The sequence below is a fragment of the Microcaecilia unicolor genome, chromosome 4 (assembly GCF_901765095.1).
Source record: "Microcaecilia unicolor chromosome 4, aMicUni1.1, whole genome shotgun sequence".
Taxonomy (NCBI): Eukaryota; Metazoa; Chordata; class Amphibia; order Gymnophiona; family Siphonopidae; genus Microcaecilia; species Microcaecilia unicolor.
The window spans coordinates 85,415,678-85,434,108 of record NC_044034.1 but is presented as its reverse complement, the minus strand read 5'-3'; the positions used below and the strand labels follow the sequence as shown (position 1 = coordinate 85,434,108).

Sequence of the window (18,431 nt, the reverse complement as noted above, 5' to 3'; positions counted from 1 at the left end):
ACTTTCACCTTCTATGCCAGCTTGAAGTTCAGAAATTTCACATAGAGAAAAGGCTGTATGAAGGAGAGGCTCAAGGTAAATAGAAACAGGGCACAATGATAGCAGCTTCTCTTTCTTTCTCTCAATCTAGTGGCGGCTTCTGACTCGGACTTTTTTATTGGTGTAACAATTTCTACATGTGTTGCCAAAATAATATATATAAGGGTTGATATCCAGGATGGGTTAAGCGGTAAGAATATGAGCTGCCTTGCACAAGGCCGTTTGTAATTCCCAGCAACTGGGATATGATAGGGTGACAGATGAAATGCCAATGACACTGCCTGGTTAGTATCAGAAAAACGAAACAACCACAAAGGAGGAACAAACCTCACGAAACTGTGAGCAGTAAAAAGAAAACAGTGAGGTAGATCCAAGAAGGATAACAAAAAGTCTTTATTAGGCATCTCTAATAAAGACTTCTTTGTTATCCTCTTTGGATCTACCTCACTGATTCCTTTTTACTACTTAGTATCAGAAAAAATAACAGGAGAACCGACCTCTACGTCCGTACACCAGTAGTCCAAAGAAAAGTAAAGAGTGACACAAATGACAATCAGCCATTGGATGAAGTCAAAGGGTCTTTATTGAAAGATATGGACTGTGTTTCGGTGGGCACAGCTACCTGTATCAGGGGTCGCAAATTAAACTGCATAAAACATAAATAAATAGCATAAGATATAATATATATAAAAATCATTGAACATATAAACAAACATCTGGTGGGATACTTGTATATCTTTTTACATTTATTTAAACGTTTTTATTTATTTATTTATTTATTTATTTTTATTTATACTTGAGTATGGTTCTTTTAAAATAATTTTTTTTAAAGGGATATAGTTTTAATGACTCTCCTTTTTAAAGTTTTTTGAGTTTGATTAGCATGAAATGATTTTTTAAGAATGAATACACCAGATGTTTGCTTATATGTCCAATGATTTATATATATTGTGTCTGATGCTATTTGTTTTATGCAGTTTAATCTGCGGCCCCTGATGCAGGTGGCTGTGCCCACCGAAACACGACCCATGTCCGGTCTGTAAAGCTGGTGCTTTCAATAAAGACCCTTTGAGTTCATTTCCATTGTCTGATTGTCATTTGTGTCACCCTCTACTTCTCATTGGACTACTGCTTAGTTAGTGCCAGAGTGGTCTGTGGGTGGAGCTGGCACTTAATCAGTTGGCGGTGATACTCAGTCTCCTAACCAGTTAAGAAGGCATATAAAGTTAGGACAGCAAAAAGGCTGTTCTAACTTTATCTGCCAAGCTAATCGGGCACTGGTCTGAATATTGGCCAGTGCCCAGATAACTGCCAGGAAATTGCACTGACCTAAATCCCGGCATCAAATATCTGAGCTTAATTCAGCCTGTGGCTGTCAGCAGCTTAAAAATTGTTCTCCTCTGCAGGCTGAATATTGGAGCCATAGAAAATATGTTTACCTATGTACAAGCTCATCTTGCCATACTGGCAAAAAAGGGTGGAGTCGGGGTGGAAAGAGGTCAAGGGAAGAAAGGTGTGCTTGGGACTCATTTTGAAAGTTTTCTGTATACCTTCACTGCATATATTTGCATCTGTTTCAAAGCCTACAGTTAGCAGTATTTTTAAAAGGAAACCCTGTACGTTCCATGGCCAGTCTAAACACTGCCCTAAAAGTGGTTGAAAATGATATCATTAAAATCTTGTAAAATAACAATATCCTTGTTTTCTCCCTGCCTGCCTTTATCTTGTGCTGTCTGTATCATGCTCATTGCTGTAATTCTCAATTTTTGGTCTCCCCCTCTCTAGTCTAAGTGAGGAGGGTATTTTCCAATAGTCTCTCTCTCTCTCTCTCTCTCTCTCTAATGTCCTGTTTTTCATGGCACTGAAGGCTTCTTTACAAAAAAGGGAAAGGGGATGGGATTTGATTCACTGCCTTTCTATGGTCACAATCAAAGCAGTTTACATATTATATACAGGTACTTATTTTGTACCTGGGGAAATGGAGGATTAAGTGACTTGCCCAGAGTCACAGGCCCCAGACAGATTTGCATACAGTTCTGGAAATATATCTCCTACTTACATTACCCTGCCATGCATCTGTCACCCTATGATATCCCAGTTGCTGGGACTTTGCAATTGGCCTTGTGCAAATCAGCACAGAGTGCCAACGCAAGTGAATGCCAGGCACCTCCAGTCTAACCAAGATTTCTAATTCTGAACTTAAGGGTCTTGCTTGCTGAGCCATTTGCTTTTGTGTGGCACATTCTGTCACCTATGGCAGGGGCTGCCAATGGCTGTTTAGTACAGAAGCTTTAGAAGTCATCCAGATCTCTAAAGCCAATATGGCTACTAAAACTTTACTGGGTAGCAAAAGAGAGGGTCAAAAGTACACAAGCAAAGATAAAACAAAAAGAGACACAAAAGGGCCTTCAGGACTGGAACAACCAAGTATCTTTAATAAATAGGCATGACACGAGCCGTGTTTCGGCGCACATGCGCCTACGTCAGGGGTCAAATGCAGTCAAATTTCCGTTTTTGACTATGTGATCCTAGATGCGGTGTTTCAGAATGTGTATCCTTGTATTTTTGATTGCATTTCAGCATGTTCATTTGAAGATAAGTAATATTCGTGACCTTTTTGAGATATTTGACTGCATTTGACCCCCTGATGCAGGCACATGTGCGCACAAACAAAGCCTGTGTCAGGTCTACTGGATTCTTGATTGTTCCAGTCTTGAAAGCCCTTTTGTGCTTCTATTTGTTTTACTAGAACTTTACTAAAATATTAAATTGATAGTCTCTTTATCAATAGGTTATTTCAAAAATATTGTAAAACAAATGATTTTTTTCTTTTCAGAGACGATATAACGTGCCATAAAACATGTCCCAGTTATACTACAAAAGGAGCATCAATGCACCGTACAGAGATCGTATTCCACTACGTATAGTGCGCTCAGAGTCTGAACTCTCTCCAGCAGAGAAGGCTTACTTAATAGCCGTGGAGAAAGGAGATTTTGCCAGCGTGAAGCAGGCCCTTGTGGAAGCTGAAATTTATTTCAAAATCAATATTAATTGCATTGATCCTCTTGGAAGGACTGCTCTCCTCATCGCCATTGAGAATGAAAATCTTGAACTCATCGAACTGCTTTTAAGCTTTAATGTCTATGTTGGAGACGCTCTGTTGCACGCTATAAGGAAGGAGGTGGTCGGAGCTGTGGAGCTGCTGCTAAATCACAAAAAGCCCAGGGGGGAGAAACAGGTTAGTGCAGAATTCTCTTTTGCTTGCCTGACATTCGGATATCTTCATGCAGGAATAATAAAGGGTTGTACTGTGAACTTAAGCAAAAGCTCTACAACAAATTGGTTAACTTTGTTTTCAAGAATAATTTTGTCATGCTCACCGAATATGCTTTTTTCAAAGAAAAACCTGATTGGCTGTCTTTTCAGTAGCAGGTCAATGTGAGTTACATCAGATATTCATTTCCCTGTTCCTGGAGAGCTTATAATATAAAGGGTCAATATTCACAATGATTTAATTGGGAAAGAAAGGTTCCTGCCCAGTTAAATCATGGCAAGTGGATCACTGTCCTGATTTTCAGCAGCACTTAACCACAGAGTACCACTGAAAATCTGGCACCAGCTAGTGCTGGGCAGTCTGAGCCGGACTCGGGAGCTATACAGGCAATGGCCAGTTATCTGTATAGCTCACGGGGCATGTAGAACCGCACAAAAGGTTGTTCTAGCTTTGCATAGTGAGCTATGCAGGTGTGGCACTGAATATTGTCTCTACCTCCATAACTTCTGGGTGCTTCCCAAAACCTCTATAGTCAGTGCAAGTGCAAAGCTACTCCTCCACTCTGTTCCAAAGCATAACATTTTAATTAATTTCTAGAGGCTTAACCATTTCTAACACATCACTGGTTCACCTTGGCTTCAAACGTTTAGAAGGTGCTACATATTTGAAATGAAATTTAATTGCGTGTGTAATCCTACTGGTTTTATGAAAATCACCTAAAATGTATTGATGTCTACTGTTGGACTAAAGGATATGTGGTACATACTTTAGATAGTACAGCTTTATTCTGTCCTTGAGAACTAAAAATGCCTTTAAAATACTCAAAAGTTCTGTTTATGTAGTAAGGCCAGATTTAAGCTCTAGACCAGGGGTGGGCAACCACGGGGGCCACAGTCCTGTCAGGTTTTCAAGAGTTCCGAAATGAATAAGCAAGAGTTTGAGTTGCATGTACTGATTCCATTGTATTCAAATAGATCTCATGCATTTTCATTGTGGAAATCTTGAAAACCCAACCGGATTGTGGTCCTCAAGCATTATGGTTGTCCACCTCTGGTCTAAATAAAAAAGTGCTGAAAACATATAGGGACAATGGTCAGTGACTTCCATGGGGTTTAAAAACGATTAAAATATTTTAAGTGCTCAAGTAGGCTCTTAGTAAATTGCACAGAAAAGGTTTATACTGAGAAATACATGTATAAGCATTCCTGGGATACAGAATAGATGGAGACTGACTGAGATTGGCACTTATTCATGTACTTTATAAAATGCATGTATATGCCCTTATTCTTAACAAAAACAAATCAGTGGAGCTTAATGTAACCCTCCATCTTCATTTATTTAACACCATTCATATCAATATAATATTGTGATGTCAAAAACAATAGAGGAAAAGACCTCAGCTGTCTTAAACTGTGCGGTTCAATTACTAGTATGTATTTATTTAACCAGATTCACCCCACTCACAGCAGACTTATTTCTGTCACTGGCCTAAAACCTCCATTGAAATGTTATTTTAAATTTTTTATAAATGCCTGAACAAATCTCCAGTCAAAAAATCTTCACTTCTTTGTGAATCAAAACTTATTATTGAAAACAGGAAAAATGGAAGCGTTTAACATTAGTCTTAAGAACACATTTTGCACATATTTATAAATGATTTTGGAAATGGGAACAATGAGTAAGGTGATCCCAGACTGTTCAAAGTTGTTAAAGTACATGCAGACTGCAACAAATTTCAGGAGGACACTGGAAGACTGAGCATCAAAATGGCAAATGAAATTTAACATGGACAACTGCAACGTGAAGCGTTTTGGGCCAAATTCTTAAAAATTGGCACTGGAAAACCATGTGGTTAGTATGATTCTATAAATGATGCCTAAAGTTACACATAGTTTATAGAATATGCTCACATGCTATTCTTGCAACTAAAATTTAGGCGCACCCATTTAGGCCACCTAAAACCAGGCCTAAATACCTATGCCTAAGTTAGACGCAGATTGGGTGTATTTCATAATAGTGTGCATAGTTTTTTGAAACGCCCACAACCTGTCCATTCCACATCCATGGCCACACCCCCTTTACGACTGCATGCATAGGAATTGACATGCACCACATTATAGAATACACCTAGAAAGTTGTGCACGTAAATTCTAATTGAAGTACCAATTATCAGCCTGATTGGCTTGTTAATTAAGTTGTGTGCGCAATTTGGCCATGTGGCCAAACTAGCGCCCACAACTTAAGGTGCCATATATAGCATTTGGGGGATTGTGAAGAATAATCCAAATCATAGTTACTTGATGCTAAGTTCGACACCATTAAGGAAAAGAATTTACATGTCATTGTGGAAAATACATTCAAATCTTCTGCTCAGTGTGTGACAGCAGACAAAAAAAGCAAACAGAATGTTGAGAATTGTTAGGAAAGGAATAGAGAATAAAACAGGAATATTATAATGCCGCTGTATAAGGAACAGGCAAACAACACAAGGAATAATAGAATTAGAGAGAAAGCTGAAAGCCGCAAAAAGGCAATACAGTAAGCGACCATCTCAGATTCAATATGAACTTCTCATGGCCACACGAACAGCGCTTAACAGTCTAATACATGAGCGCACGTCCCGCTCCCTTCTATATAGAAAATATAGATTATATAGACATGGAGATAAAGCAGGAGGGATGCTGGCTAGGCTGATAAAAGGTACTCGTAAACCCCATTTTATTCCAGCCATTCGGAAAAACACAGGGGAGGTGACCACAAGTCTTCAAGAAATATCACAGATTTTTCACTCTCACTTTGCTGCCCTCTATGCAGGAGAACGGGAGGGGTCGGAGTTACGGGATGCCATCAGGACATATTTGAATAAAGTGAACATGGGCTCAGTCCCGTTAGATCGTAGGGCTTCCTTGTATTGTAAGCCACACTGAGCCCGCAAATAGGTGGGAAAATGTGGGATACAAATGCAATAAAATAAATAAATAAACCGATTGGGGCTAAGGAACTCCAAAAAGCCATTGGTGCACTCAAGCTTCACTCGGCACCAGGACCTGACGGCCTTTCGGTGGAATTTTACAAATTGTTGAGCCCACAGATACTGGGGCCCTTAACAGACTATCTTAATATCGTGATAGAGACAGGGCAATTTCCACCGCTTAGTAGTCCCGGATCGAGTTGCAGCAGGTCCAGACAAGATGCTGCTGAGTCCGAATCGAGTTGCAGTCCCGGCCAAGATGCTGAGTCCGAATCGAGTTGCAGTCCCGGCCAAGATGCTGAGTCTGGATCGAGTTGCAGCAGGTCCAGGCAAGATGCTGCTGAGTCCGAATCGAGTGGCAGTGTGAAGAATAAGGCCAAGACGTTGAGTCTGGTGTGAGTTGCAGCTCCGGTCAAGATGCTGAGTCCGGATCGAGTTGCAGCAGGTCCAGGCAAGATGCTGCTGAGTCCGGTGTGAGTGGCAGCTCCGGTCAAGATGCTGAGTCTACTCCAAGTTCCCATTTCAGCCAAGATGTTGAATCCCTTCTGAGTTCCAGCTGCGACCAAGAGGCAAGGTCCAGTCTGAAGTCCAGTTCAAGTTCCTGTCTGGCTTCAGAGGCCAGGATGGGTGTTGGCTCTTGCCCAGTTCCGGCTGTTACATTGGAGTACCAGGAGATCGAAGAACTTGCGGATTCCTTCAGGAGAGGGTTCCTTTTGAATATGATTCCGCGTGTTGCATCCAGAACTTTGATCCTGCCTAGCAGCTGTCCTAAAGAGCCTCGTGGCTGCCAGAGCTACTCTAGTTTTCAAGTTCCAGATTTACTTGCTACTTCCTGTCCAGTAGTCCAGGTCTGTTTTGAGACCCATTGGTAAGGATTTCATCACAGTTACCCATGGAGACCTGAATTTTCTCTGGAGACCTGGAGCTCCCATGGGGATACGGGAGCCTTGAGGGGGAGGTACTGTCACGATTGTGGCTGTGACCCCTCCCAGACCTACCTTATTTCTGGGGGTCAGCTTCTTAGCTGGCTTCTGTTTCTTCTGTCTGTCCTTTCTGAACTAGCTCTGTCTCTGTGTGCTGGCTGCTCCCAGCAGTATGGCTCTAATTGCTTCACTATACTGCACCTATGTGTGTTGCCTGAGTTAGCTCTGTCTCTGTATGCTGGCTGCTCCCACATAGGAGCCGACTCTGTGGGTGCTGTGGGTGCTTGAGCACCCCCAATATAGAGAATATTAATTGAATGTGTCCAGGGAGGGGTTATTTCTTCTGGGCTTAGCACCCCCAATAATTTTGAAACGTTGGCTCCTATGGCTCCCAGCATAGTTCTAATTACTTCACTATACTGCAGCTGTGTGGGTTAAGCCTCTCTGTGTTGCAGTATGCTGGCTGCCTGTGTCTGGTAGTTGTGACATCATCAGGCAGGGCCTTGATAAGGAAGTGGTGTTCTTCCCTTCAGGGCCTTTGCAACGTTTGCTTGTCATTTGCTTTAGGTAGGGGTGGTGCAGTGTGCACTTCTGACTTTGTGTCTAGCTTCCCTGCTTGCATTTGCTAAGGTCCAGGTTAGTGTGGGTGCAGTGTGCACTTTTGACTTGTGTTTAGCTTTCCTGCTTTTCCCTGGTGGCTCCCCTGCTTTCCCTTTTGAAGCACTTCTGTTGGTTTGGTGCTTAGGAAGCACCTTTGGTAGTTTAGTGCTGTGGAGCACTGATGTAGCTTGGTGCTTAGGAGCACCTGTGTTAGCTTATGTGTTTAGCATTCCTGCTTTTCCCTTGTGGATCCCCTGCTTTCCCTTTGGAAGCACTTCTGTTGGTTTGGTGCTTAGGAAGCATCTTTGGTAGTTTAGTGCTGTGGAGCACTGCTTTAGTTTAGTGCTTAGGAGCACTTCTGTTAGTAGTGCTTAGGAATTCTTCCATTGGTTTACTGTAAGGAGCACCCCTTTTAGTTTAGTACCTAGGAGCACTTCTGTTTCCAGCTTGTTCTAGTATCCTGGTCCCGGGGTTATCCTCTATCCAGTAAGTCCTGCCGGCCACTCGAACCCAGGGGCTCAACTCCTGGGGGGGTTAGTGGCTAAGTGCAGGTGAAGCAGTGTGGACCAGTCCGGGGTACTCCAGTTCAGTGGGTTCTGGTCCAGTGTGTTCCAGTGCGGTGTGTGCCAGTCCAGTGCGGACCAGTCCGGTGTACTCCAGTCCGTGTGTTCCGGCTCGCTGGGCGGTGCCTGCAGTCCTTGCCTGTGCCGGTGTGCTAGCCCAGTGTTGGTTGGTGAGTTTTTGCCTGCTGCTGTCACTCCTCGTCAGCAGCCCAAGGGCTCACGTTTGCTCCAGAGTCCGTCCTCTTGGGTTCTGAACCTGAGAACCTGACACAGCCTATCCCTAGCAAACCCTTGTAAAGGTGCTAATCTTAAACTAGCAGTAACTAGCTCAGAGCTGATTTGAGCATTTTATACCCCATCTCTGAGCTTGTTACCTATTACTTCAGTTATCGTTCTTGTCCAGTTGTACCCTAAAAATATTAAATTATAAAAATGAAACAAAACAAAATGACATAGGGGCCCTTTTACAGAGTGGTGGTAAGCTCCACGCGAGGTTACCACTTGCTGTTCCGGGACTACTGCCACTGGCGGTAGTCCCGCCCTGAGTGCGCCCCATTTCCTGGGGGGGGGGAGAACACCCCCAGAAATGGTTTGCGCGGCGATAGCCCAGCGGTAATCGGGCATTACAGTGTGCTGCGCGGTTTCCACTGGGTTAGCGCAGGAGCCCCAGTCGCCATCTCAATGAGTGTCAGTAAGGGCTCCCTGCCGCATGACCATGCAGTAAGAGTTTTCTTAAAGCATGGCCATGTGTGCTGGGGGCTTTTTTACCTGCTGCAGTAAAAAGGGCCTTGGTGCGTGAGAAAAATGGCCCCACCACTAGCACAGGGCCCCTTTTCCTGCAGCTTGGTAAAAGGACCCCATAGGAAATTAAACAAAATGATGTTTGATTTTGTTTTGTTTTTTTTGCCAGCACATCCCTAGTCATTTGAAGGTTAAAGTGCATAAAATCTATTTTACCCACTCTACAATTTTTGAGACACACTAACAAATTGAATACATGCTAATGAAATGGACATCCTTTTGTTTTTCTCCCTGATTGATGTTGCAGGCCATTCTAGCTCAGACCCTTTGCTACTGCTGCTTGCAAATCAGTGCTGGTGTCATTACTTCACCACTGTCATCAACGTTGTCTACTATAATCCTGGATGAAACTGCTTGTCTGTGTCACTTTTACTGTTTTCCATCTTAGCCATTCTCCTAGTTGCATTTTTCCCCGCTCGCTGCTATAATACCTCCAGCTTTTATTTGTTTGCCCCCAGATTCTCTGCAGAATGACTAGGGAAAGTAGGGGATGATCTGTTTGCTAAATCAGGGAGTTTTAGTATTTTGGCTACAGTACTGGAGTAATTTTTTTCCCTACTGTGACTGTAGTCTTTTCTCCTCTTGCTGGGGGCTTGATTGGCTGGAATGAGAAGTTTATGTCTGTACTAGACTGTTATTCTTATGATGAGGAGGAGGAGGATATCATTGATAAACATGAATAAAGAGACACATGATGCTATTACTGATAGTAGCAGCTATGTTGGATGTATCTGAAAGCATTCTCATGCAAAGCCTCAGAATATATTCTCTTTTATTTCCCTTTTTCCCCCCCCAAATTTCAACTCTTTCCCATTGGTTTTCTTTTGTGTGTGTGTTCACTTTGACTTATTGTAGATACATCAACATAAACAGGATCACTGGTATATGTTTATATATTAGCATACTATATTTAAAACCACAATTTTCCTAATATTTATTGTTTTTATATAATAGGCAGGGAGGGTGGTGCAGTGATGTGGAAATGATCCTAAGGCGTTTCTCAAGGTATGTACGTCCAGTAAAAGGCACAGCATCACTATTATACTGAACACTAAAATATTAATTAAAATATCGATTATATAAAAACCGATAAATATTAGGGCAATTGTGGGTTTAATATGGTATGATAATAGAAATAGTTCCTTAAGCCCAAAGTATGTTTAGACCTCAATAATAGTTTTTAGTTTATTTGTTTATATATGCCAGATAATGAGCACTGGTAGTACATTGGGTCACTGAAAACCCAACTAGCTTCCGGATTCCCTTCATACACAAGCCACCCCTCCTCCGAGACAAAAATAATCCCTGTTAGTCACTCTGAACAAGGACTGGCACAGTATTCTTTGCCTGAATTGTGATCTAAATTCTTGTCCAGCTCTTTCTGATTTAATGCTTGATTGATACCATTCCTTGGAGCTAAGTAAACCGATACAGCACAAACAAATGTTAATAACTAGAAGAGAAATAACCAACCACACTATTACATTGAGCAAATGACTTTTATTCTTTGGCAGCAACATGAGGATGCACAATAAGTATTGCCATACTGGGAAAGACCAAATGTCCATCAAGCACAGCATCCTGTTTCCAACAGTGGCCAAACCAGATTACGAATACCTGGCAAGATCCCAAAAAGTACAAAACATTTTATACTGCTTATCCCAGAAATAGTGGATTTTCCCCAAGTCCATTTAATAACGGTCTATGGACTTTTCCTTTAGAAAGTCATCCAAACCATTTTTAAACTCCACTAAGCTAACCACCTTTACCACATTGTCTGGCAACGAATTCCAGAGTTTAATTACACGTTGAGTGAAGAAAAATGCACATGAATCTGACCACAGGGAATTATGGAATAGGCTGGACAACAGGGCTGGTGATCGAAGGAATTAGATGATGTCATAGAGCAGCTGCACAGTTGGAGAGATTAAAAAGTAAAAGGTTCTGGATATTGACAATGAATATATATGAGGTAGATTTGCATACTAAGGAGGCAGTACTTGCAAATCGATTTCATGAATGTTCATTGTAGATATCCTGAAAACCTGACTGACTGGAGATATCTAACCAGGTAGCAGGTTGAATGTCACATCTACTCGGTTGTATTTCAAATGCACCCAGAGCCTGTCCAGAGCTTGAATATTCCAGTCTCGATACCCGCATAAGTGCTAGTACTTAATATCGGGGGTTAACTCAACCCTTGGTAGTCAGCATTTTTTTTTAAATGCTGACTGACACCAGCTCAATATTGACCAGTTTAATTTAAACATCAGCACTACACTTCATCTCACGCATTTGGAGTACTTTTTTTGCATTTCTGATACCTTCGGTGATCACATAGTGCATCAGTTCCTGTATGCACGGTCTTTCTAAAAACCTTTTTACTTTTCTCACCCGGCATTATCATTTGACACTAATTACCCATTGCCAGACTCCTGAAGCAGGCAGGTTATATGCCAAAACATGGTGCCGTGTCGAGTCTAGAGCACTGACTTTACATGTATTGTGAAATGCCAATTTTTAAGTACTGATATTATTTTGCTATGTATTGTTTTACATACATTTGATTTTATATAGTGAATTTATGTTTATTCTATTTATATATACACCAGAGCAATAAATATTTGATTTTATTAATCCTGAGGTTTGTCTAGCCTTCCTAAGTTCCCACTTCCCTTGTATACGGCACCCACAGTTACATCAGGTCTATGTCTGATGTATTTGCAGGCACTTCCTTTGTTTACTGTTATTTTCCTCATGGGACTTTGCTGTTCGGTTACCTGTTGATAAATGTGAGCGCCTAAATCTGGCAAAGGTGCACATAGTCAGTGTAGTTGGTGGGGATCCCAAAGCCCCACCAACTGAAGAGTCCTTTACAGAGTCCCCCGAACTGTCTCAAACCCAAGGTAGGTCCTAAAAAGCAGATGGACAAGTGGTCTTCTAGTTCCAGTAAAATGGAAGATGAAGAAGGAGACAGTGAAAGATGAAGTTACAAGCCTTTATTGGAGAGAGTGAGTAAAAGGATGTCCGACACAACCGTTTTTTGCCCCTGAAGCAGTCCCACTAGGCGAAACACAGCCATTTTGGGCATCTTTTTACCTACTCTCCACCATGTCTGCTTCTTCATCTTCCATCAAACCCAGGGTAATCAGTGGCGCATCTCCAGCCACCGACACTGACAGACCCCACACATGCTCAGTTCATGTGCAAGAACTAAGCATGTGCAGGGGGTCATTGGCAGTGTCTGGAAGCATGCTGTTGACTGTTCCAGATTTGAGACTGTTCGGGAGCTCCAGAGATGATTCTTCAGTTGGTAAGGCTTTGGGATCCCTGTCAGCCAAAGTATTTCTTTTTTTACCACTTTGGGGGAAGGAGTGTCTGTAGCAGGTGGAGAAGAAATGCAAGGGCCTTGCCCACCCAGGTCACTTCCAGACCCACCCAGAAATTGAGCTCTGGCTATGCTACTGGTAAAAGGGCCTCTTAGAGAGGAATGACTTTGGTTATTAATTAAAAAAAAAGAATACTTAATACTAGAGAGATTCATTCAATAGCATGCATTTAGTTCCTTAACCTCTCTTTTAAAATAAGTGCTCATAAAATCATTTTAAAGTGCATTAAAGTACGTACCATTGATTTATATGCATTAAAAAATAGCAACATGAAAGTGTGAAACAAACCAAAATCAAAAATCAAGGAAAAAAGTTCAAAATAAACCAATGTAGATCTTTTTCAATGCATAGGGTTTGTGCTAGAACATTAGGGCAAATCTTTAGCCTTACACCCCTCCCCTCCCAATTAACCTTTAAACCCTTAGCCTCCTCAATCATGATCACCCTAATTGCACTCCTCCCTGAAAAATCTGGATAATTAGACTATTTGACAATTGGTCACCCTTCTTGCAGGTAAAAGCATACACTAATAGTTCATTGAGGGGTCCTTTTACAAAGGCACACTAGCATTTTTAAGGCGTCTTTTACTAAAGCTTAGCTCAAGTTATCTGCAGCAGGACCCATAAAAATAAAATAGTCCCTGCTGCAGTTAACTCAAGCTAAGCTTTAGTAAAAGACCCCCTTTGTGCGTGATTAAATATGCTTCCATTAAACGCTAGAGATGCCCATATATTCCTATGGCTGTGTCTAGCGTTTAGTGTACACTAATCATTAGCGCATACTACATACAGTAGCCCACCTTTGTAAAAGGACCCCTGAATTTGTGTGGCTGTCAGGACCTACTATCCTGCTTTAACTAAAGTTTATCTGTGGTGATCCAGAAGCTTCTGGCCCTACCTAGTCTTGTGTATTGGTTGAGCCAGCCCTGGCCTTCCACATTTCTAAAAATACTATAATCACTTTTCTTCCAAATTTGTGATAGAGCAGTTTGATACCACCAGATATTTCTATTTAGTTGAGCCCATAATTTGAGCATATAACACTACAATATATAAACATATTTAGACTGATCAGCATAAACAAATATGTTTCTGATTTGCAGGGCAAATAATCATTTTTTCTATTGGGTTATGATAACAAAATGTCATGTTCCATGTTCAATCGAATTCCACTTGACTTCTTGTTGCATATCATAGCTAGGAAATCGACTAATTCCACTGCAATTAATCAACTCGCAGACTACAATTAATTTGCTAGCCCAGTGAACACTAAAATTAAGGTCATGTTTCTCCTGCAAATATTTTACTTGTTCACATTTAATATTTATTTGATACACACACAAGAGTCTAAATCATTTGAGCAAATATATATATTGTTTCACTGTCTTGAACACAAATGTTTTTGGCAGATAAAGTAAAAATAGGTAAATTAATGGAAACTAATCCTTCCTGAACTCAGATCTGCACAAGTTAAATAAAAGGAAATGTACCTTCATATATCTAGTACCAAAGGAAAAAGAAAGTATCCCTACTTCATTTCACACCGACATAATTTCAAGCATGACTGGTTTGGAGAGGGTGGGGGGGGGGGGGGGGGGGGGGGGGGGCAAGAAGTGCAAGTGAAATAATAGCATAGAGCTCCAGCACCACAATTGCTTCCTCTGGGGAAAGCTGGGTAGCTAAAGCTGAACTTAGAACATAAGCATTGCCATACTGGGACTGAATGTCCATCAAGCCTATACTGGGACAGACTGAAGGTCCATTGAGACCAGGTGAAGGGTAGCTGTTCTCCGAGGGGAGTATTTGAGAGATTCATGGATCGAGCCTTGGAGAGTGGATGATGAGAAGTTACCCTGACTGAGTCGGATGGATCGCTACCTCAGGCGTTTGGTGTGGGACCGGTGGCAGCTCTGGTATCCATATGACACCCTCCAAGTGAATAATGTGTTGGAGGGCCAACAAGAAGCTTGGATCCAAGAAGAGATTTTTAACAGGATGAGATCAGATCCAACCTGAAGGGCATATAGGCTGGAGAACTCTAGCTATCGGGGACTAATACAGCAGCAATGGCTGGACTGGCAGATTGGTCGCTCCATCAGAAGACATTTTGTGAAAGTAATCGACGAGTTCCATACCAGGAAATACTACAGTGTTACCCGCACCTTGCCAGGAGGTGCTACTGTAAAAAAAAAAAACAATCCTAAATGATATGAGTGAAGGTGGATTCAGGACATGAGGGAAGTTGGAAAAGGGGTTGTTGTGATGTGATGGGGAAGTGAGGGAACTGCCTCTAATAAAAGAAGAAAAACTGAGGGAAAATATGTAGTAGGGAGGGTTACCCAAGGAAATTGTTGTGAGAATATGTGAATGTTCTATTAGGATAATTATGCAAAGGTGAGGGGATATGGGTGAGAATGTTAGCCAATTTGTTGGTTGTTAAAAATGTATCATGTTTGCATGATTAAATAGAAGGGATTAAAGTGCCCTCTGAGGGCAGAGGAAAAAATGATTTCTTGGAAGAATGTGGAGAAATCACTTTTTTTCCTTAACTGGGGAGAGAATGAACCAAAGGGAAAAGAAAGTAAACCATACTTCATTTCACACAGTCAAGGTTTCAAACATGGCTGGTTTGGGGATGGGGAGGGGGCAGAAGTGCAAGTGGAATAATATCACAGAGCTCCCCAGAAGTGGGAGGATTTTGAGTGTCACTATGGTAATGGGGGCTGGAAAATCTGGCCTGGTGAGTGGATATGGAGGGAGCCCAGCCTCCGGTGGCAGGGTGGAGCAATGGATAAAATGGACTGTGAATACTTGATGGGGGTATTTGGTTGCCTTACCCCCGCCAAGACCCTGAGTATCGAGGGGGAGTCCTAGAACTAAGTAGGTGGACTCTTATCATGGCTGGTTGCTGAAACCTTTATCAGGGGGCAGAAGGGGTCTGAATTGGGTTACTGTCAAGGGGAGCCATGAGAAAAAAGGAGTGTCTGGTGGGAAAAAAACACCCTAGGAGGGAGGGACATGGGTGCAGAGGAGCCCCACTCCCGACAGGACCTTGCCAGCTAGCCAGAGGATCTCTAATCTGGGATGTGAAAGACATAAAATGGACATTGATCAGATGTGACTTTGGCCTCTTATGCGCTTGAATTGAAGAAATAAGGGTTGGTTTATGAATTGTTTGTTGGTTTGATGTTGATCCAATAAAAGAAAATTTTGAAGTTTATCTATTGAGACTCCTGGTCGTTATTTGAAAGTGGACTTTTGCATCTCCCAGGGTGGGAATACCCTTGGGGCTACCTAAGATTTTCTTTAGCCCCAGCCTATGCTGAGCTCACCTGAAGTACAGTCTGTTTTGTGAATCTTAGCCGGTAGCCCTGACTGAGGGGTAAATCAGGGTTGCATATGGATAGATAGATAGATAGATATAGATGACTAGCACCTTTCTACATTTTTTACTTATAAGTATATGCTGATGTTCATGTATAAATTAGTTTATACATGTAAATGCTGCCTAAGGTATCTAAAATTAACTCCTCAGTATCTGGGGGGAAAAAGCCTAGCACCTCTGACCTAAAGAATTCTCCCTGCTTTCATTAGAATAGTGGCACTGAATAATAAAGAGTTTGGGTTTGATTTAAAGCTTTACAGTCAGCTTATTCTTTCTTGACCTATTCTGACTTGCAAATCTCCATTATGCGAGAGATAAATGTTCCCTCTGAAAGTTTAAATCAAACCTTTTGAAACCCCTACAGTATGCCTTTTGATTTACTGCACAACAACACAGAGAGGAATGAGCAGGATCACACAAGTTTATTAACAATTGAAAATATAATCGGTGTACAATGGATGTTCATTCTAGATTGTTAGGGGCAATTCTATAAATGGCATTAAAAGTTAGGCACCAGGATGCAGTGCGCTGAGCACAAATTCTACTATGGCAGGGGTGTCCATCTTCAGACTTCTCCAGGTAGGGTTTTCAGGATTTCCCCAATGAATATGCATGAGATCTATTTGCATGCAGGGGAGGTAGTGCATGCAAATAGATCTCATGCGTATTTACTACTACTACTACTACTATTAGATATTTATAGAGCGCTACTAGGGTTACGCAACGCTGTACAATAAACAAAGAATGACGGTCCCTGCTCAAAGGAGCTTACAATCTAGAGGACAAGACGGACAAGGAGAGCAGACAAGCAATAATTGGAGTAGACAATTAAGGAAATCCTCAAACCCTGACTGGATTGTGGCCCTTGAGGACCGAGGTTGGAAAACCCTGTACTATGGCATCTGGGTGTACAGATTGAGTTACAGAATATTAGCAAAGCTCAGCATTTACACAACAATATTTAGGTGCACTCACTTATGCCATGTCAATAACAGGCGTAAATGCACATGTCTAAATGCAGCATTTTAGTGTGTAGCTAATAGTATTCTATAAGTTGTGTGTGAAATTATTGAACACACCCATGCTCCACCCATGCCCCTCCCCTTGTTAATGCCCCCCCAAGTGTGCGCTAAAATTATAGAATGACAGTTAGGGTTAGATTCTATATATATGGCGCCAAAAAATTGAGTGCTGAAAAAAGCGCTATTCTATAAAGTTACGCATGGTTTATAGAATAGCACTTATGTCCAGGGGTCACATGTAAATTTAGGCACCATCGTTTGTACCAATGAAAACGTGGTACAGATGGCTGCGCTTAAATTTGTCCTTTTTGTCCTAATTAGATTGTAAGCTCTGTCGAGCAGGGACTGTCTCTTCATGTTCAAGTGTACAGCGCTGCGTACGTCTAATAGCACTATAGAAATGATAAGTAGTACAAGTGGAGCCCCCCATATTCTATAATTACATGCGAAACTCAAAACCATGCTCCTGATCTGCTCTGAAATGCCCATGTCCCTCCCATTTCTTTGCTCCCTTTTTTGGACTGTGCATAAAATTTAGGTGGGTAAGCTCTAATTAAATCTAGTGCCAATAATTGCTTGTTGAAAAGCCAATTATGGCACTAATTGTTTATTATGTCAAACTGCATGTGCAAATTGGGCACTTACCCAAATTTGCATGCACAATTTTTATAGAATTTCGGGGTTAGCGTCCAACTTTCACTTATGCACGCAACTGTAAAAGTCACTACTACTCTGTAACTTTAACTGAATATATTGGCATCTAACTTTAGATAACCATATATAGAATGAGCTGGTTAATAACTTGTGTGAATCTACTCACTATATTCCATTGCTTGTGTTGTTGCACCTTTCATGTGCAGTGGGATTTCATTTACTGCAACAATTCCCTGAGAAATTATCTTGTGATAATCCAGATAAAACCTTTCAGAACATCTGTAACGTCTACTTAAAGAATCTTCTCTGGGATCACAAAACTTCTTACTAATAAACTCTTTAGACCATTGCCAAATCTATATCAATATAACCCTAATTGTAGAATTCCAGTCTCAGCAGATCAGTGCCAGGATAACTCAGCGAATAAAGTTAGGATAGCTGTTTTGCTGTTCTAACTTTATCTGCTTGCTTAACTGGCTAGATGACCAAATTCCTCAGCTAATCGGCTATGTTGTAGCTCCACCCAAACTCTGCCCTAGACTGTCCCTAAGCTAAGAATATTGGCACTTAAGTGAGTAGTGCCACTAAATATGGCTGCCAACTGGCCATTCTGTAACTGGCTAGTTTAAGGGCAGTCCGGGGGCGGAGTTTGGGTGGAGCTACAGAATAGCCGATTAGCAGTGATATTTGGAACATATTGACCCCATAAATTGTATGCCCACTGGGTGGGGAAGTGAAGGTACATCACAGTTCAATTTCCAAAAAACTAAAAGCAGCTCTGTTTCTTTCCTGTGAAGTACAGCCTGATTAA

At 41.6% G+C, this 18,431-nt stretch overlaps 1 protein-coding gene across 1 annotated transcript in view; it reads left to right on the top strand.

Moving 5' to 3' along the window:
* Positions 1-18,431, top strand: part of TRPC4 (transient receptor potential cation channel subfamily C member 4) — a 457,082-nt gene that overhangs the window by 141,151 nt on the left and 297,500 nt on the right. The window contains exon 2 of the mRNA XM_030200405.1: positions 2,876-3,277. Within this exon, the coding sequence (XP_030056265.1) occupies positions 2,900-3,277 (378 nt within the window). The 5' untranslated portion in view covers positions 2,876-2,899. The remainder of the gene's footprint in view (positions 1-2,875; positions 3,278-18,431) is intronic.